Source organism: Panicum virgatum, chromosome 9N, assembly GCF_016808335.1.
Source record: "Panicum virgatum strain AP13 chromosome 9N, P.virgatum_v5, whole genome shotgun sequence".
Lineage (NCBI taxonomy): Eukaryota > Viridiplantae > Streptophyta > Magnoliopsida > Poales > Poaceae > Panicum > Panicum virgatum.
The window spans coordinates 82,393,967-82,414,446 of NC_053153.1; the positions used below are offsets into that span (position 1 = coordinate 82,393,967).

At 45.7% G+C, this 20,480-nt stretch overlaps 3 protein-coding genes across 3 annotated transcripts; 1 reads left to right on the forward strand and 2 right to left on the reverse strand.

The window, feature by feature from the left end:
- Positions 1 to 1,232: 1,232 nt before the first annotated feature.
- Positions 1,233 to 8,295, forward strand: LOC120687737 (actin-related protein 4). The gene is made up of 20 exons (XM_039969771.1): positions 1,233 to 1,432; positions 1,521 to 1,612; positions 2,444 to 2,617; positions 2,693 to 2,766; positions 3,085 to 3,165; positions 3,739 to 3,799; positions 3,871 to 3,920; positions 4,548 to 4,602; positions 4,842 to 4,919; positions 4,993 to 5,046; positions 5,787 to 5,840; positions 5,925 to 5,985; positions 6,169 to 6,220; positions 6,692 to 6,758; positions 6,861 to 6,920; positions 7,012 to 7,074; positions 7,197 to 7,259; positions 7,557 to 7,621; positions 7,753 to 7,821; positions 7,903 to 8,295. Exons 1-20 carry the CDS (start codon positions 1,420 to 1,422, stop codon positions 7,946 to 7,948), a joined length of 1,332 nt encoding a protein of 443 aa, XP_039825705.1. The 5' UTR covers positions 1,233 to 1,419; the 3' UTR covers positions 7,949 to 8,295.
- A 335-nt stretch (positions 8,296 to 8,630) lies between these two features.
- On the reverse strand, positions 8,631 to 11,371 carry LOC120687738. The gene is made up of 4 exons (XM_039969772.1): positions 11,015 to 11,371; positions 10,795 to 10,943; positions 9,605 to 9,780; positions 8,631 to 9,516 (listed from the first exon to the last, which is right to left on the reverse strand). Exons 1-4 carry the CDS (start codon positions 11,228 to 11,230, stop codon positions 9,035 to 9,037), a joined length of 1,023 nt encoding a protein of 340 aa, XP_039825706.1. The 5' UTR covers positions 11,231 to 11,371; the 3' UTR covers positions 8,631 to 9,034.
- A 3,214-nt stretch (positions 11,372 to 14,585) lies between these two features.
- Positions 14,586 to 19,527, reverse strand: LOC120687739 (kinase-interacting family protein-like). Its single transcript, XM_039969773.1, has 4 exons — positions 19,311 to 19,527; positions 17,903 to 18,122; positions 15,226 to 16,189; positions 14,586 to 14,725 (listed from the first exon to the last, which is right to left on the reverse strand). Exons 2-3 carry the CDS (start codon positions 17,979 to 17,981, stop codon positions 15,261 to 15,263), a joined length of 1,008 nt encoding a protein of 335 aa, XP_039825707.1. The 5' UTR covers positions 17,982 to 18,122; positions 19,311 to 19,527; the 3' UTR covers positions 14,586 to 14,725; positions 15,226 to 15,260.
- Between the last annotated feature and the right edge of the window lie 953 nt (positions 19,528 to 20,480).

The following is a 20,480-nucleotide window of genomic DNA, read 5'->3' on the forward strand; positions in this document are numbered from 1 at the left end:
ATGTAGAAATCAATGGAACGGCATACCCATGAGGGCGCCGGTGATCTTTATTATATAGGCCGGTAGATGACCGACTCAGGTAGGATACAAAGTAGAGTCCATGTAGGACATCGTGTACATGAACAATATATGAACTAGGACTCTAAAGTCCGTATCCTATTACTCTTACACACTGCTGTGCACGCCTTTCAAATTGAAGACTGAACCCCGGATCAATTTGAAACCACTACACAGTCAGTCCTCCGGGGCACAACACAAGGCACAGCAAGACACAAGGCACAATCAGTCAGCCAAACGCTGCAACAACAAGCGTGTGGGCCGCGGCAGTTTCAGTTCAAATTAGCAGCATATATATGATGATTGATTGGTGTGTGCTGCATGTGCACATTTTGCATGCTGATGGATCGATGACGGCGACGGACCACGCCACCGGTGGGCGGTGGCGAGCCTGCCCGCCGCTCACCATAGCCTACCATACCACGGCTGCGAATTGAAGACGAAGATGGCCGGGGTACGTGCTGAACCACCGGCGCCGTCTCGCCCTCATGGCTGATCGATCGGTCGATCTAGGTACCTTAATTGGGGCGCTCCTTGATAACAATGATCGAGTGCCGGCCGGGGATGTTCCTTCTTCGGACGCTCCTTGTGATCAATCAGTAAGTTACTAAACACAACGAGAGAATGTTGTTGTGCGGACGGCTCTACACGCACGATGCAGCTCTAAGTGCTGCAAACATTAAAGGATCATGTGCTGCTGCCACACAGACACAGCAAGGTCCGTAGTTCCATCCTGCGTGGGGGCACTCTTTTTGCCTCGAGTCCCTTTTGTTTCTGCATAAGTTATTTTTTCGAGCCATTTTTGTTTGTTTTTCCTTGGCCAGTTGGCCTGCATACTGCAGTTTTGCCTTTGTGTTCCACTACATACAATTCTTTTTGTGTACTTCATACAGCTGTTTTTTTTTGTACATAACAAACCATATTACATGTTTATTTGTTCCCAAATATTGATGTAATAATCCTGCACTAGTACTATATATATATTTTTTTGTTAAGACTACACAACACTCACAACCTACAAACACTCGGCTCTTTAAACGCACTGGTAGGATGGCTAAATATCCCCTTGAACCTTGATCTACCATCATGTGATGCCCTCGAGTCGCGTGGCGTACCAAGTGAAGATTTCCAAGCCGAGGAAACGGGCAAGAAGAGCTCCTCCTAGTCTCCCTCTGACAAGCGGGCCACACCGTCGAGGGTGAGGTGAGGTGAGGTGAGGTGCCACCGCGCCAAGTCGAGCCCAAACACGCAAAGCTCCCCTCCCCTCCCCGCCCCATCTCCGGCGAGCTAGGGTTTCCGGCTCCCACCTTGCCTCCCCGCCGCTCCCGCTCGGCAATCCCGCCCCTCCCCGGATCTCCAGCCATGTACGGCGGAGGTAAGCTCTCTCGCCCTCCCCTCCGCTCCCGCTAAACCCTAAACCCCTGGAGATCTCACGCGCCCGCCGCTCCGTTTTCCCTTGGCAGACGAGGTCTCGGCAATCGTCATAGACGTGGGCTCCTACAGCTGCAAGGCGGGCTACGCCGGCGACGACACCCCCAAGGCCGTCTTCCCGTCGGTGAGAGAAATGCCCCCCTCCTGCTGTTTCCAAACACCTCAATTTCGCTTTGGGGTCACAGTCTGCCCACTTCTGCGGTATTCGTAAGCTGTTAGGCGCGAAATGCAGTTCCGGATAGTTTGTTTTGGGCTGGCCAATTAGCATCTACACTGAAAGTTCGTGAGGTAATTTAGGCTGTTGACTTCAAATGCTGGGTTCAAACATGGTACGATGCTGCCTCACTTCGTTCTGCACACATGTATGCTGTGTTCTCTTACAATTTTGGATAGGTCCGTTCAATTGTTAATTTTGCAACATGTCTTAACCTGCACATAGATTCTGGCTTAGTGTATGGATACTTTAGCTGATTGCAAGGTTAATTAGTGCTTTAGTTTTGTGTTTGCAGCAAGCCCTGTCGTGTAGCCCAGTGGGTGGATAGTTGCTCTCTCTTGGTATAGTGAACATAGTTTCAACCTAGTTGGTCGTGATGCCTGTTGATTCTAGAGGCTAACTTCAGATCCCATGGAAGTGATAATCCACATCTTCTGTACCAGTTCTTAAATAAGAATTATTTTTCTCTTATCTTGCTAGCTTCACTGTTTTTTTGAGAAAATGCCAAGACATCATATATATGACAAACTCACAAACGTTAAGGATTTACTATGTCCAATGACAAATTATGTCTACTGAGTAACATTAATGACTAATTCAACTGTTAATTGTTTAGCAACTTCTTGTCATCTTTTCTAGCAAAATTACTGCGGATTAGAAATGTTTTTGTTTTTACTCCATGGGCTCATGCTCGGAGAGCTACCTACAACAAATTCTTACCATGCCTTTTGACATGTCAAGGTTGTTGGTTCAATTGAACAAACGGGAGACACTGATGACTCCAAGCCAGAGAAAGAATCTGACTCTGCATCAGATTCTAAGAATGGAGCCAAGCCTATGGATGTGGACAAAGCCAAGACAAAACGCAAACTTTATGTTGGTCAAGAGTTGGAGTTCAGGAGGGATAATATGGAGGTTAGTGCCTGTGCATGCTGAGGATTAAGTTCGGTTATTATTTGTCGATGGTCTTCCCCTCACTCCCCCTTACAGGTGATTTCACCTATGAAAGATGGAACAGTAACTGATTGGGATATTGTTGATAATATATGGAATCATGCCTTCAGGTGAATTTTGTTACCTTTTTGTCATGTTTCCAAAAAATTTCTGCTCGCTACCTTTTGTAGGGTTTCATTTGAATCTGAACATTGTTACTGCTTTACCCTTATAATTTTATGTTAACCTGATGCAGTGTGTTGTTCGTGAAATCTCCTGCTATATCTGCTAATAAAATACAATTTGTTGTTTTAGCTTGATAAAATTGACGAGATGGTATTATTTCTCTATAAGCCAACGTTAATGAAATTAGAATTTTCTATTTCTGATGTGGCTCTGCACTTCCCTTTGCCCCTTTTAGTGTCACTCTGACTTATTACACATTTCAGACGGAGGTTGTTGATTAATCCTGAGGAGCATCCCATGCTCATAGCCGAACCATCTACAAACACTGCACAGCAAAGAGAGAAGTATGCGCTTATGCTTTGTATGTACACTGTTAGTATTACAATACTTATGAGTCATAGAACAACAAAACTGGTTTCCTACTTACTTTCGTGATCATGACTCTTTCATACATACCAGTTCTATTAAAAGGACCTGAAACTTCTTATCTTATTTGTTAGTAAGAATTAATTTGCAAATACTACTGTCATTATGCCTTTTTATATTTAACATATTTGTATTTAATTTGGGTTGTTTCTTTCTGGTGGTGGTTCATGTTTGGGTTTCATATGTAGCCTATCCCAACATGCTAGGGCCCAAAGGCTTTGCTGTTGTTGTTGTTGTTGTTTTGGTATAAACTTGTTGGTGCCTCTGTCTTTGCTAACCCTACTAGATGAATGTCAAGTTAATTCAAGGTAGAAGGATTTTTCCAACCTAAATGTCTTCTGAATATGGTTTGCATATGAATTCCAGAAATGTGGAATTTGCCCTAGTAGATCCAATATTATGTTTGTAATTAATTACATACTCATTTTCCTTATGAGCCTAGAAAGACTTAATACCTTCATGGCTGACTGTTGTTTTACATGTTTTCATAGAGCAGCAGAACTTATGTTTGAGAACTACAAAGTGCCAGCACTATTCCTAGCCAAAAATGCAGTATGTCTCTGTCATAATCAATTCCTGTTGCAATTAGTTTGTTATTTTTTTATTGTTGATTTTGCTACCAGGTGCTCACATCTTTTGCATCTGGACGAGCTACATCTTTGGTGGTTGACAGGTGAGCATTTTAATGATTCCATTTCTCTCAGCTGAAGCAGATATTGTTTCTTATATGAAACATAGCTCCCTTTCCTCATGTTAGACTAGTCAGTTCATGAATGAATGCATCTCCATTTGCTGTCTGCTTGATTAGTTCTTCCTTGTCCTTGTTATCTAATACAACACACGAACTATACTTTTGCATCATTAAGTCGGGCACAATTGCACAGGTATGATTACTGATTAGTCCATCCATCCATACCATGGAAATAAAATGGATTTGAGTAACTAAGTTGATACTATTCTTGTTTTGCAAAATTGCAACAGCAGATTTTACACCATTGTTACTATTAACTAGCAGACACAATGATAATTCCCTTATCATGATTTTCACATTGGTTCTTCTGTATTAGTTAGTTGTGTAGATCGATGCCTTTGAGCTTTTAGGTATAGCTATCTTTGTTATTTATAATTTTACGAACTATGGTTTTGAATTATCTCCATTTTGAAGTCTGCTGTCTGTGTTGGGACACTGCTTGTATTACAATTACAGCATGGATTCAATTCATCTTAATTTCCATGGCTTTTGGAGCTTCATCATGATAAACATGGCTGGAATATGACAATTTGGCCATTTTTGGTGCAGTGGTGGTGGGTCTACTGTGGTTTCAGCCGTGCACGACGGTTTTGTTTTGCAAAAGGTACGATATATTTTCACATGTGACAAGCACGCAAGTTATAGGTGTCTCCGTGTCTGTAAGGGGAAAGTATACGATGCCATCTTTTTGTTCAGTATTTCCATTTGAAAACTTGAGCTACCAATACTTATTTAATTTTTAATAAATTAGTTAGTTAAGCTGTATTACATTTACATAGCATCCCCTCAATCTTATCTGATAGCTGTAACTTATTTATTTGATAACATATTTTGTGATTGCAGTCTGTGGCAACTTCTCCAGTTGGCGGTGAATTTTTAACTGACTGCATGATGAAAAGCTTGGAGAGCAAGGGCGTCGTTGTAAGCTTCTCTCTGGTTTCACACAGCATACTAATTTGCGCTCCCTGTTCACTCTTGTTTGTTCCCTTTCCAGATTAGACCCAGATATTCATTTAAGAAGAAGGAAATCAGTCCTGGAGAATATAAGGTGCTGTTTCCTTTAAATTATGTTGATATTAAAATCATTTCTGTCTGCTTCTGATTCTTTCAAGCCAAGGGAAAACTCGCCATACCATTGAAATAATAATACTATGTAGCATGTAAGTTGATCTGCCATTGTGCTTGAAATACTTTAGAAAGACTTTATAGGCTTTTTTCGATAGTTAGGGATGCAACCAACACAAAAATAAGATCACCGGAAACAAACCCAGGTTGTTTATTTGGCTGTCATCATTAGCATCTTCGATCTAAATGGTTCTGAAATAGGAGCCTCATATTCATTCATATGATGGAGTTGTTTCATACCTGTTATAAAATATAAAGTCTCATTGTTTTACTGCTGTATTTGCTTGCTACTCCTATGTTCCAAAATGTAAGATGTATTTGTTCTGTCCTAAGTCAATTCTCTAACTTTGGTGAAGTCTTTAGAAAAATATATTAACACCTATGACATATTTCATAGTGGATTCAATAAGACTAATTTGATGTCGTAGATGTTGGTGCATTTTTCTGTTAACTTAGTCAATGTTAGAAAAGTTTGACTTCGGAGAAAACTAAGTTTCTTACATTTTGGAACAGAGGAAGTACTACTATTTGCCACTACTACAAGATAGTAATCAGTATGCAATACCAAGCTCTGACACACTTTTGCAGCTAAAACTGCATGAATGAAAGGCAAATAATCTGTATTTTTTCCTGTAACTTTATTGTCTGTACGTGTTGTTTCAGATTGTAGATCTTGATCTACCAAACACAACAGAGAGTTACAGGTTGTACTGCATGGTATGTTCATTTTCAAACCTTTAGTTTTTTTGTTATGTTATTTTTTTCTCCTTATGATTTCAATGATGATACGTTGGATTACAGAGGGCTATTGCTAGTGACATCAAGGAGTCTGTTTGCCGGGTTCCAGATACCGCTTTTGATGGTATACCATTATAATTACAATATTTATGTGTCAGTTGTTATCTTTAGTGTTGTTTCTATTGTGAATTCAATGTTCCTTTGACTTTATGTGTATAAATATTTTTATTTCTTTGATCTATATTAAAAAAATTTCCTTGCATTTCTTTGTAGAGTACTTACTTTCCCAGCTTTATTTTCCTTGCAGAAGTGGCATATGCAAATGTTCCTACGACTTCATATGAGCTTCCTGATGGACAGTAAGTTATATTTCAGCCACATTAATTTCCAGTTAAATGAGTACTTGTATTGTCTCGTTAGCTTAGTCCATCCCTGTCAAGGATGGTCTTTACCATGGGGGCTTATTTGGTGTACCTCAACTCTCAGTGCATCTGGGGCCCTGGGCATCCCATATTTGAACGGCATACAAATGGATCTCGAGGGACTCTGACATCATAATTTTGATTAAACCAATTCTATCATGCCACAAAATGGATCATGAGGGACTCTAATAACCTTGCCTGGCTAGTCACCCAAATCATTTGAAATTTTATGACCATTTGCATTGCCTGAGGTGGGATTCACAGATGCATCGAGAGGGTGGATGCAGTGTATATCCCACCTTTTCCACTGCTCATCTTTAGTCTTATGTTCATTTTTTTTTTCTCCTTTGGCATGTTCTGTTTATGGGATTTTTAACTTATTTATGAATTTATCTGATATTTGAGCAGGACTATTGAAGTTGGCGCTGATAGATTCAAGATTCCTGATATTCTATTTAATCCATCTCTATCCCAGGTGAGTAGTGTGGAAAGGGGTTGTACTTGCTGGTTGGAATGATTTGCAACTTTCTCTCTCTGTACATCTCGTTCTCATGCACACAAATTTTATGATTAGCAGACTATTCCTGGGGTTGATGGATTTGCAGATTCAATGTCAGTCCGTGGCCTTCCACGAATGGTGAGTTTTCTGAGTTTCCTTCTGTTTGTGTGTCTGGACGCATGTCAATTCTTTGTATAGCTAAAATTGCTGATACTTCATTTCTACCCAGGTCATTGATAGCATAAATAGGTGTGATGTTGACATACGCAAGGAGTTATTTAGCAACATCCTGGTAAAGACATAAATTACACAGCTGCAGTTTGCTGCTTTATATGTACCATGCATGATGGCTTGTGCTCCTTCAGCATTCTTTTGCAACACTATCCTAACATCTGCAAACTTGTTTCCTGGTAGCTTTCTGGTGGCTCATCATCAATTCTGCAGTTAAAGGAGCGCCTAGAGAAAGAAGTACTAGAGGTAGAACTTGTTTTTGCTCATATATAAGATGGACACTATATTAGTGGATTTTCCATACAATAGTTTTCATGGTACTGCAGTATTAAATAATTTCATTCTACATAACTATGGAAATAATGGTCAATAGAGTATATTTGGATTTATTGATGTCTACCTCTCTGTTCTTGTTGGTTGGTACAAGTGAGTACAGCGTAGTTCACAGAATCAAGCTTCTGTGGTTAATACTGTCGAAATGGTTCCTTAGTCCCTGACTGTTTTGTATGTTCTGGTTCTTATTTTCACATTGAATTATTGCAGGAGTCTCCTCAAGCTGCTCGTGTTAAGGTTATGGCAAGCGGAAATTCAGTAGAGAGGCGATTCAGGTTAGACTAATATATTTGCTTGTCTTGGTAGCATTTACCCTTCTCTGACGATTGTAGATAAGATTCAGCTATTGCTTCTTTCGCAACTGCTATGTGCAACGGCATGACTGATTTGTTGGACCTCAATGCAGCGTTTGGATTGGAGGGAGTATTCTTGCATCACTTGGGTCGTTCCAGCAAATGTGGTTCTCCAAAGCAGAGTAAGTTTGATATTTTAGGTTGTCTACAGTTTATCATACTTGCCCTGGACACCTGATAATCCGCACTATATCTCTCACCAGGTATGAAGAGCATGGAGTTTCCTATATTCAAAGGAAGTGCCCGTGAAGCAGTGCAACAACAGTTGTCTGTCAAAAGGGTGCGTGTGTACAACAGTTAGATGCCTTGTCATGTTGGCTTAAGAAGACTCTTGTCAAGCTATATTTATCAATGTCGTGACTAGTTAGTTTTAGGTTATGCAGGCAGCAAGGGTGTAACCGTGTAAGAACAGGGTCAGCTAATACTTGTCATTGATGCTAGATAAATGTGCTAAATCCTTTCCTCCCTGCTGTAGAATGAGAAGGGGTACTTACCTACCGGAGCTAACTTTTTTACCGGCAGTTTAGACTCAGATGACCTTGGTCTTTGTACCGGTTGTTTCAATCTCTGCCGCAATTCACCTTGCTTTTCTTTCACAATATCTACAATTATCGACTCCTGACAACACAACGTATATTCATGCAGGTAAAAATAACGATAGGTACCATACCGTTGTTAACAGAACGGTTACCGCTCGGTTAAGCAGTCGCGGTCTTGTGACTGTTACAGGCGAGTTAGCTATGTCCCCACTTGGCAATTGTCTCTAGATCACACACAGGTTTACAGGTCATGCATGCTTTCGTTCTCGCATTGCTCAACTTCCAATTATTCATTCTGGCATATATTATTCACAAAAAATAAAAAAAAAAGTTTATAGAGGACCCATTGGCCTGTCATGGGCTCATGGCAACCCATATGAATAATGAGGTCGAAACGGTCCACCACAGTGGAATGAACAAAGCCATTTCTTTATTTGAGCATAGGGGCAATACACATGCTGCTTGGTGTTTACCTTCTTTCCTATATGTATACAAAAGAATACCCCACAAGGTTCAACTCTCAACTTTATTTTATAACGACGAAACATCTGCTGCTACTGCTGGCTTGGCACAGCAGATTCAGTACAGTTTGTATGTGGGAGCTATGTATCACTGTATCCGTCATGCCATTGCAGCATCCCTCCTGCCTTAGCAGTGTCCATCGTCCCTTGTGTGGCCGGGGAACTCAGGAGGCACAGTACAAACCAACTCTTCCAGGCCCTTCCTGCACCTCCACTAAGATGCCAAAAAACAACCAATAAGTATAAGGCATGTAGTAACAAAGCTATGAACCTCACTAATCTTTGGCAGCCTTGTTTCTCCAAGCAGCAATCGAATTCGGAATGTTGTCGAGGAGGGGCTTCGGGATGCCGTCGAACAGCGGGAGAGGAAGTGCGAGGGTGAACGCATCTGGTTTCAGGTTCCACTTGCTCTTCAACCATACCGACGCAATGCTGATGCTGTCTGAATCTTGGAACTCTGGAGTGCTCGATGATTTCTTCACAGCGTGCAATCCATCCCCGTATGAAGGCATCCACTCCCCCAAGAGATCTTTCTGGCTACTGTTCATATCTGCCCGACTGCCAGACTTTGGCCTCATGGCCAAACCCTGCCCGGCCCTCGCCAACAGGCTACCGCCACTGTCCTCCCTTGTTGTCAGCTCAACATCAGCTTTCTGGCGCCGCCTTATGGGCTTTTCAGCATCATCAGTCTCCTTATTTGCATCTCCATTCTCAAGAGCGAAGCTGCTAGATAAGCTTCTAGCTTTCCTATGTTGACCTGGAGCCAGGCGGTTCAGAGTTTAAGTTCAGGAATTCAGTGCATCACTGGATCAGGAATCATAACCAAAGCAACGGTAAAGGGATACCTCTAATGTATGTCGTCATTTCAGTGCCTTCATTGATAAGGTTCTCATTTGGAGTTGGTGTGAGGCCATAGTATCCCTGCAAGAGGCTCATGGATGGCGAAACTGTGCTCCGCGGTGGTTTAAGAAATGGATCCAAAGAAGCTGCATTTTTGGGAGGGCGACACATAGTCCATTCTCTGAAACAAATCATATTGTTACTGCAGGTAAAGCATGGAGTATACCTAGCCAAAAAGGTCCAACGAAATCAAGACCATTGGTCAGAATTGTGAAAAAGCGTCACATGGTAGCATCATTATATACTAGAGAAGGCAGCACAGCATATGCAATCACAACTAGGGGGGAAGTACTAAGAATCTATATAGTGGAGCATCAACTAATTAAATATGATGTCCTTTCACATCAAAATTCATCAAGAATAAAACAAAAAAGTTTGTGTACTTTGTCAATGGATTGTTCTCTAATATTTTTGTAACTATTCAAGGTTGTATGGATGTATCTGTCGAGAATAAAGTGTGTGCGGTGATGTAGAGAGTGGAAGCATGTGGAGGCGGGCTGCACATCTGTTTGCCAGGCAGGAATGCATCATCTTTCCTCCTCGCTGTTTCTCTTTGGGTGTTGCATCATTAGCAGAACAGGTGGCAGATCCCTTTGGAAGCTCAAGAAAGAAAAGGCACACACAGCCTAGTTGCCACTAGGCGTCAGGTTAGTGCTCAACTCACTCAAACTCAACAGTGTGGGTGCGAGTGTGAATTAATCGAGGAAGGGGCAGTGGGTTTGTCTGAGTCACCGGTGGAGCACTGCCTGCCTAACACACCGGTTCTCAACGGTGTCCGGGCCAAACCTGCCAACCTCACCATGCTTTGACTTGGAAACCTTGTGGAACACTGCCAAATCAAATCGTGTACTGGTATTGTACGCATCCAGGAGCAGGAGAGATGAGCACAGAGTCAAAATCAGGCCCGAATTTGTCCAGAATAGTTGACGACTGATAGTAGGCATGATCGAAAATGCAGAAGGCATGTAACGATGCAGTCACGGTTCCATATAATAACCTCATAGTACTAATTGGTAATAGCAATCGACTACAATGCAATCACATTATCGGAGGAGGCGGAAGAAACGATTTTTAATCTGGTAAAAATGTCGTGGTCGATCAGAGACGGAGGAGGAAATGGACAAAGGGGTCGCACCTGGTGCAATGGGCGTGGCTCGGGGAAGAGGAGGGAGCAGAAGTGGCGGCGGCGGGCGGGTGTCTGCCGTGGAGCGGAACCCGGAGCGTCTTGTGCGCGAACATCTGCAGGTCGGTGGTGAGGCCGTTGGCGCGCTTGACGTCGACCACCTGCAGATAAGCACTAGTGTTACGCCTGTTGGCCATCCATCCATCCAATCGAAAAGGTAGCAAGCCGGTACCTCGACGCCGTATTTGATGGCGACGCCGGCGAGGGTGTCGAACCTGCAGACGCGGTGCAGGAGGTAACGGCCGCAGGACGACATGGGCGGCGGCGAGGGCGACTGGTCGAGCAGGACCTCCTCGCGGGCAGCGGCGCTGCCGGTGCTGCTGCCGCCGTCGTCGTCTTGGTCGTCGTCGTGGAGGCGGCGGCGGACGAGGACCTGCTTGACGCCCATGGGGGTGGCGCGCCTGGCCCTGGCCCCTCCTGCTATTTGTGTCGTCTCCTCCCGGCGTTGCCGCTGCGTCGGTGCCCGCCCGCGCCCGGGCCAATAAACAACAAACAACAAGAGGAGGAACGGTGCGGGGCTAAGTGCGACCCTGCCGAGCTCGTCTTCCTTTTCTTCCCTTCTCTCCAAGTGCTTTTGATTTTTGGCAAAAAAAAATTAAAAAGAATTTTATTAATTTAGAGTATTAAATAAAGATTATTTATAAAATTTTTTGCACGAATAGATTGTAAATCGCGATATGAATCTAATGATTCTAGTTAATTTATAATTTGCAACAGTGATGTTACCGTAACTAAAATTAATATATAAATCGCGAGACAAATGTAATGTTTCTCACCGCGGATTAGGATGGAGGCCCTCTCCGGCTCGGCTCCTCCGGCGGCCTCGAGCGCCTCTCCGGCGAGGAATGGCAACCTGCTCCGCCTCCTCACCTTGCTCTGCTTTCCACCGATCGTGCCGGCCAGGAGCGGCGTGCAGCCACCGGATCCGCCGTCCACCTCCCCAGCTCGCGCCCTGGGGCGGTTCTCACCCTACGTCGTCGTGCGGTTGGTTGGCATGGGCTCGAGGGTGCGGGTCCCATGCCACGTCGATGCGAGCTCCTCTACCTTCATTTGATTTGTCGACGTCATGATAGTGTTACATTTACCATTGTCAGGTGTAGACGTTTTTTCGGTAAAATACTACTATAGGATGGGGTAGCAGGTTGCATGGTGTATCTAGTGCGGACAGCGTTACTGGCTCGGGTCGGGTCGGGTCGGGTCGGTGAGGCCACACCCCACACTCCACCAATTTGTCGGTGATAGCCAGACAGGGAACATGGGTTGTTCGATCGTTTCCTTGAGTCGCAGCTTGGCGTGCTCCAGACCAGATTGAAGGCAATGGCACATTGGCACCATCACCATACATCTCCATGTGTGTGTGTGTGTCAAGAATGATGGCCGAACCATGATGAAGATTGGCAGTATCGATCGATCCGTTCACACCAGCATCGTCTTCCCTTGTTGATTCGTGCCTGAAATTCTGCTTCCTTGCATGAGTACAAACGCATGCCAACCAACTTATAAGTCGTAGGTAGTACGGAGTAATTTTATTAATGATTCGCAACCGAGAAGCAACACGATAGTTAATGTCAACTCTTGTACTTTTTTACATTATAATATAATTTATAATTTTGCTTGGCATGCCTGCACGAGCAAGAGAATCGCTCGATGACTTCAACTCATCACGGGCAGTGCTTTATTCCTCCCAAAATGTCCTGTCTTAGGGGTGATAATCAATCATGACTCTAATGCTCTCTTCATAATTTTATTTGGCTTTTAATTTTTTTAACTCAAAATTATATAAATTAGAGTCTGATCCTAAAAGGTTCGATCATTAAATTATCTAGGCTAAAAATTAATGCACTTTACCACCCATTTGTCCTCGGCGCCATAAAGGAAAATAAATATAAACATTTTTTTCCTTCAGTAGTAGATACCTAAAAGGTTGTGCCATGCAGTACAATACAATCCTAGAAAACAAAAAGAATTTGATCATGTACGAACTCTGAGTTACTATACTACATACTGTCTGTAGTAGGTCGTAAAAATCATGAGCATAACGTAGTACGTCCATCGTCCTTTAAAGGAAGGGACTAACTTTGAGACTTTTTTATATTTCTATTAGCAGCAAATAATAGTTATTAATCAAGTAATAATAAAACTGTCATGCAGTTTTTGTCAGCGAATTAAAACCGCGTACAGGGAAACTAGCAAGTGGGTCTCTTGCTAGATTGGAAGAGGTGGAAAAAGGCGAATCCAATCAGTACCCCGTATGTCTCTCCTCTCCAGTGGTGGTGGCTGCCTTCATCAACCTTAGCTTTCTGGTTCTCTGAGATAACTGATGGACGGAGGGACTGAAGGATGACCGCTGATATTTGTTTGATGGAACAGCAGCAGTCGGCTTCAATCATCAGAACTGGGGACCTGATGAAATGCGTCTCCATGTGTCGGTGTCCATGAAACCGACAAGTGCGATCGACCTGGATGTTGAATCAATGTTGAAGAGAAGAGATGATATGCCTGGCCTTGCCTTTGCGTCGGTGGACGGGTGGAGGAGCTGATGGAGTGGAGTGGAGCACAACTCAAACTGATGAGCAGAGCAGATCACTGGTCGTCTTTCTACTGCTTCATCCAACAGTCTTGACACATTTTATTACTGATGGAATGGAATCGAATAAACAAACAAGATGCCTCCTTGATCGCAGCGGAAGTGCGGAACCAAGTCAGACTTGGCGGCAGACAAGCAAGGAAAGGAAAAACACGGGCAGCCGCCAGGTTTTGCTCCGTCAACCATGGACAGGAATAGGACGGCTTTAGCTTTGGGCTCTAGGCTGGAAAGTGTCGGCGGCGTGCACAGCTCATCGGCGGCAGGTCGCGTCGCGGCGGGGTTGGATGGAGATGAAGGCGGGCGGGCGGACGGACCCCGACTGACCTCAAAGACTGACACGCTTGCTTGCTCTGCTCCTGATGCAAACAAACTGATGAAAGCCACACCGAATGCTCCGCAAGTCCTGATGCAAATAGCGACGCAACGCGCTAACCAAACACCAGGCTGGTTGGATGTCCAGAAAATCGGTCTTTTCTTGTGCATCTATCCACCAACGAAGCCATTATCTTTCTTTTTCTTTGTCACTACTGTCACCAAACTCTGACTGAAATGAATCCCAGGCACAACAAGCAAAAACAGCGAGACAGCCCTGTCAGTGTGTTTGCGAATCGCTACGATTCGGCCCGGCCCGGCATCCACCAGATCAGGCACCATTGCTCCTCATTCGGCCCAGGGTCAAGGGCTCAGCTAATCAGAGCGCTCGATCTCGAACAGCGGGTGATTTTCCTTTTCAGGTAAAGTTTCTCCGCGATTTCCTACTTTAGAAAGTTCCTCGTAGCATATGTATAATGTATAATTTTTTTTTCCAGATAACTATTAGATGATATTTTTTCAACGGGATTCCTCACCATCAACCGGCTGAAAATTGTTTTCTATCAGCCGGCCGCTGTGTGATGGCCCAGCTGCTGTCGGGACGTTAAGGCCAGTAGTCTGTTATTGTTTTGATCCGATAAATTAGTTGGATGTTTTTTTAGCCTATTTTATTTTATCTTGTAGGACCAAAATTCCATAAACCACGTCTGTTGGATCCCACCACCCCGCGCGATAACCATCTACTTTTCTTGTAATTTTTCTTAAGAATTGTGTTTGTCAACAATGTTACCGTGTTTCTAGAGAAAAAGATAAACTGAGGTATGCATCAGCTTAGTACACCGGAGATCAAATGCAAGGACATATTACTACTAACACGTCATTATATATAATTAATTAATTACTCGCTTCACAAACCGCTACCATCAGTGTTATTAGGTCCTCCAATCTCCCAGGACTGGATCGGGATGATACGATGGAAGTACTATGGCCCCGTTTGGGAGGGCTTAGCGGTTTGAGACCGGCTTCACGTGTGAAGCCGTTTCTGAAGCCATCGGCGGCTTACACAGTCAAGATAAAACCATGAAATTGTGGCTTCACGCAGCTTACACATCAATCTAACAAGTGAAGCTATTTTGCCAAACATTTTCTAAAACGGCTCCAGCTCCACCGGAGAAGCCGCTCCATCTGAAAAGCCAGAGCCGGTACTATTTTTGGAGAAACCGGAGCCCTGCCAAACAGGCTCTATATCACTCCTCCAATCGCTTCAGATCGGATAGTTCTCGTTCATTCCGCAGTACTTTTCAAGATGCAGAGGATCTCGTTTCAGGGATTGTTCGGCTGGCTGGTTCAGCTAGCAAACACAGTATTTTTCTCTCATACAAAATCAGCCCAGCCACCAGCAAGCCAGCCATCCAGCAGTATTTTTCTCTCACACCAAATCAGCTCAGCTACCAGCCACCAGCCAGCCGAACGAGCCGTCAAAATGAACATCTCTCTCCCCCCGTCGCCCCGCTTCCTTCTAGATGCAGAAGCACCCGCCGGCGTAGTACTTGTCGTCGTCCTTCCCCTTCATCTGCTGCCCGACCGTCCTCACCGCCGCCGGGGCGCATGGCGTCCACTCCGCCGCCATCCGCACCCTCGACCACCACCACCCGCCGCCTTTCCCCTTCCGCCGCGCTGTCACCGCGGCCTCCTCGGTCAGGCGCCGGTTCTCGGCGCGCAGCCTCTGGATCTCGGCGGCGCCCGCCTTGCGCTCGGCCTCCCACTTGGCCATGGCCTCGTAGCACTCCCGGTTGCGGAGCTCCAGCCCGTAGACCTGCGCCTGCAGCGCCTCGATCTTGCGGCCCAGCATGCACACGCGGTGGTCCTCCCGCAGCTTCACCACCAGCCGCGCCATCTCCGCGGCGCGCCGGCGCGTGTAGCCCAGCTCGGCCGCCGACGCCGCGGCCTCCTCCTCGGCCGCCGACGCGCGGAACCCCAGGCGCGCGTTCTCGCCCAGCAGCACCAGCCGCTCCGACTCCAGCACCTCCACCAGGCTCCCCTGCAGCTCGATCTTGCGCGCCGCCTCCGCGCGCCGCCGCTCCGCCTCGTCCGCCAGGATGTCTTTTTCGGCCCACGCCAGCACCAGCTCCGCCACGATCACCTCAACGTCACCACCCGGCCCATCGTTGACAGTGTGCTGGAAGGAGAGCGAGCTGTCGGCGTCGGAGTCGACGTCGGAGGAGGAGCAGCAGCAGTCGGAGACGGCGGCGGCCTGCTTGTGCTTGTGCTTGGCGTGGTGGAGGGACTGGGCGTAGCGGTCGGCGAGGCAGAGGTAGCGGTGGTGGAGGTCGGTGAGGAGCGCCAGCAGCTGCGGCCGCTTGTGGTAGTAGTTCTCGGCGCGGTCGGCGAAGGAGTGCTCGGGGGCGGCGTCGTCCCCGCACAGCGCGCGCACCCGCTGCTCGATGTCTGTCCGCATTCAAATCCAAAACATGCATGCAGATGAGTCATCTCAAGACCAAATTACAGAAACTTTTACTAATAACAGATTAAAGCGATGATTTTTGCAATGTTAATGACAATTACTAGTAGAATACGCAGCCGAGTGTTACAGTATTTCGTCACAAATTCACAAAAGGAGAGTGACTTGACTGTAAGCCAGGGAGCCAAAGGGCATTGACATGACACGACGAGGTACGAGTAGTAGTTTTCCGCGCCCAGGGCGGATGGATGCGTTGACGTGGATGGACATGATTTGGCACCTGTAGGAGTAGATGATAGAGAGGGGGCCATGGGTTTCAAATTTCAAATTAGGAAGCGCTGCAACCTATAACCTACTACTACAGGTGAAGAGAATGGAGGAAACCCCAAAGACAGACAGAGAGAGGGAGATTCCAAGAGGAAGCTAGGGAACAAAGGCAAGGCTACGAGCTCACGTCATCTAAGAAGGGATTCGGCCCTTTGGGTGGTGTGTTTAGTTAATTTTTCAAAAATGTGTAAAGATGTAAACAAGATATTTGAAGTACTAAATGAAGTCTATTTGCAAAACTTTTTGCATAAATGGGTTGTAAATCGCGAGACGAATCTAATGATGCTAATTAATTCATTTTTAATCAATAATTAGCGGATGGTTACTGTAGCATCACTGTTGCAAATCATGAATTAAGTAGGCTCATTAGATTCGTCTCGCGATTTACAGCCCAACAAAAAATTTGTAAATAGACTTTATTTAATACTTCAAATTAGTAAGATTCCTTTTCACTTTAATGCGTTTACGACTTTTTTGCGTTTACATGTAAATAACTAAACGAACGCCTTTGCCTCCTGTGCTCCGTCGGATCGTCACCCGATTCTAGTAGTGGCCACCATCAGCATTGGCCGGCCATGGCAAGACGAGGATCCTACATGTGCGTCATGGGCCCTGTTTAACAGTAGCACAACTACGACACACAATTCCCGAGAAAAAAAATCTTACATACATGAAGTACTAAACGAAGTTCATTTGCAAAATCGAGACGAATCTAATGACAGTAATTAGTCGATAATTGACTACAGTGATGCTACAGTAACCATCCTCTAATCGCGCGGTCAAATGCCTCATTAGATTCGTCTCGCGAAGCCGTGCAGGATTGTGGAGTTAGTTTTGTAAATTGTCTTTATTTAGTACCCCTAATCATTAGTCAAAATTTTTATGCTCCTCGTGCTACTGAAAACAAACAGGCCCATGAATCCAATGCAATGCGTATCAAAGGACGCCCGTGACCTCCTCACCTCAGTCACAGCCTCACAGGTGATCCATGATCACACAGACAGCCAGCAACTACTTTTACCATGGCATGGCAGCAGGAAGAAAGTAGAATTCGATGAGCAGATCCACTTCAATGCAATGCAATGGTGGTAGGCAGGAGTACGTTATGTTACGTACAGGTGCAGCAGGCTGCGGCACATTTATAATAATGCGCCCCACCTCGAGCCCAAGCAGAGCATCACACACAGGAACAAAAAAAATAAGACGACGACATCAAAAGAAAAGCAGGGTTGGTTTACCTCTTGCTTGTTAATGTACCCTGCAGCTACACTACCTCAGAAGCAAATGGAGGATTGCTGATGCTGCTCGAGTGCTGATGCAACCAACAAACGAAGGAACGTTGGGGGAATGGGAGGGTGGAGGGACTCACTGACCTGCGATGGCCGCTTGCAGCCAAGGCGGGCACGTGGGCGGGCGGCAGCTCTCCTGCTCCTCTGACTCCACCATAGCCATCAGCCCCCCTACCTCCTGACGGGATTCGATTCCTTTCCTCTTCTTTCGATCCAGCCCAGCGGCTCTCGTGACCACTCGCTCAGACTGCAGAAGCCAGCAGCGGCGCCCTCGTCGCTTCCCTCCAGCACCCGTCCAGTCCCCCTGTGATGGCACCAGGAAAGATAGATAGGTAAGCAGCTGCAGAGCTGCTAGTTGAGCTAGTGTGCCGTGAACGCACAAGCAACACTGTATATTCAACTGTAGCAGGACTGTGTGTTATTTGTAAATCGCATCGCAGGAATAACACCGAGAAGAAAAGGTGCAGTGCTGGTGTAGCAGTAGCAAGGAAAGGAACACGGCAGCACCGGGGCGAGGTATCGTCATGGCCGGGGCCTTGCAGTTATGCAGTAGTACACACCACCATCCATCGATGGGACATGGGAACGGGACGCCCGTGGCCGTGCCGGAGCCCGGTCGTGTCCAGGCCTTGCGTGGCGTCTGCGACATGGCGCGGCTATCCATGCCCTTCACCCTATACAAACCCTACTGTGATAGTAGGGCTGATTTTTCAGGGACCGAGGGTGGGCGGCGTGTTGGAGTCAGTACTCTGTTTTCAGCTCGGCTCGGCGGGGAGCAGTTCAAATGGTGTTCCAAACAAAAAAAAATACTATACTACTTTTTTTACTGCGTTGCAGTTGAGTAAGGATGAAAATGGTAAGCACAGTTTTTTTACACTTAAATAAGCACAGTTGATCAGGATGGTGTAAACGCCTCCGCTGGCTCTGAGAACCAAAAAGAAAAGAAAAAAAATCCCCCATTGGCCTTTGCTTTGCACGCAAAAGGGAGCAGCATGTACTAGTAGCATAGCAGTGCAGTGAAATAAATTTATTGTCCTCTATCTAGTCCATCCCACGAGTTTTACGGCACAAAACAACCAGCGCCACTAGCAGTTTGTTTGCACCCTTTTTTTTCTCTCACAAAATAAAAATTACTATTTCCTTTCAAAACAAAAAGAGGGATGGCTTGCGAGACAATTCAGAGGTCTATTAATCTGCTACTACCATCATCTACTAGTCCGACCCAACGCAACAAGAAAGAGGGAGGAGCGCGCGACGACCCGAGGCTACAAGACTCGGCATCCTTGTCAAATAATCACGACTTCACGAGTTGGCCAACAACATATCAAAATCCGCAGGTTAGCGGTGCGTTTCTCTTCCGGAAAGGGAAAGGACTGGCGCACAGCTAGCAACAACAAAAGGGGCGGCCCATAGCGACAAGGATGTAAGGAGGAAGAGAGAGAGATCATTAGCCTGCAAGACAGCAAAAGGATGTAGATGAAGATGGACTTACAGGTTAGTGCAGCAGATTAGATTGTGGAATGCAGAGGGCAGCAGCTACGGAGGGGGACAGAGACCGCCATTCTTCCTCTCTACTATCTTCTTCTTGCTGTTGCAGCTTGCAAGGCAAGGGCAGGAAGGTGGGCAGAGCCCCTGCCTGATGAAGCTCTCCTTTTGATCTCTGTGGACTGTCGAGTGTGAACAAGGTGACAAGGCTTCTCTCCTCTCTGCCTGTACTGCATATATAGCACCAGTCGCAGCGGCACTCCTTCCACAGCTTGCGCTCGTGACCCTGTGTCATCCAAGCCCAGCGACATCCCCTGGCTACAGGCTACAGCATCCCACAGTTGATCACAGCCGTCCGGGTGCACTGCACCGGAGAAAACGGACGGTCCTGAGTGCTTGACCGGAGGTTGCTTGGAGGCCCAACAAACCAACCAACCAAAATTACTGATCCAGCCCTTCTTCGAATTGCGTGCAAGGAGATATAAACTCGAAACGAGTTGTACCTGCGAACTCGAAAAATGTTGCCGGGTTCTGAAATTTATGGAACGAATTGAGGTTTCGCCTGAGGCTATCTCCATACAATGGAATGCATATTTGAGTATCCATTTGTACGAATGCCGACTATCTCCAACAATGGAATGTATATTTGAGTATCCATTTGTACGAATGCCTTCTCTGTGTCCGTGGATTGCGGCATGCAAATATTATGCACTCCAACGGAAGACGCAAACGGAGAGGCAAACGAGGGAGACGGTTGGTTGGCGGGCTTTTACCAGGGGCAAGTGTATTTTCCCGCGCTCGGACGCATTTACCGCGGTGCGGTCGTTGCTCTGGAGGCCGATGCGTCGAGGAGAGAGGGTACTCATTTTTGCGTCATCTCTCTCCTCCAACGCAAAATGGATCCCTCATATGCATCCTCTGTTGGAGGCTGATGCATACTGCTACAATACGTTTCGAGAGGCATTTTTGCCTTTGCGTTCCCGTATGCGTCCGCTGTTGGAGATAGCCTAGTTGGCAAAAAATTTTAGGTTTGGTTACTGTAGCATATTTTGTTGTTATTTAATAAATAATATCTTATCATAGACTAATTAGGTTTAAAAGATTTATTTCATACTAATCAGTTAAATTGTGTAATTAGTAAATTTTTTAATTTCATTTAATGCTTCATGTATGTGTC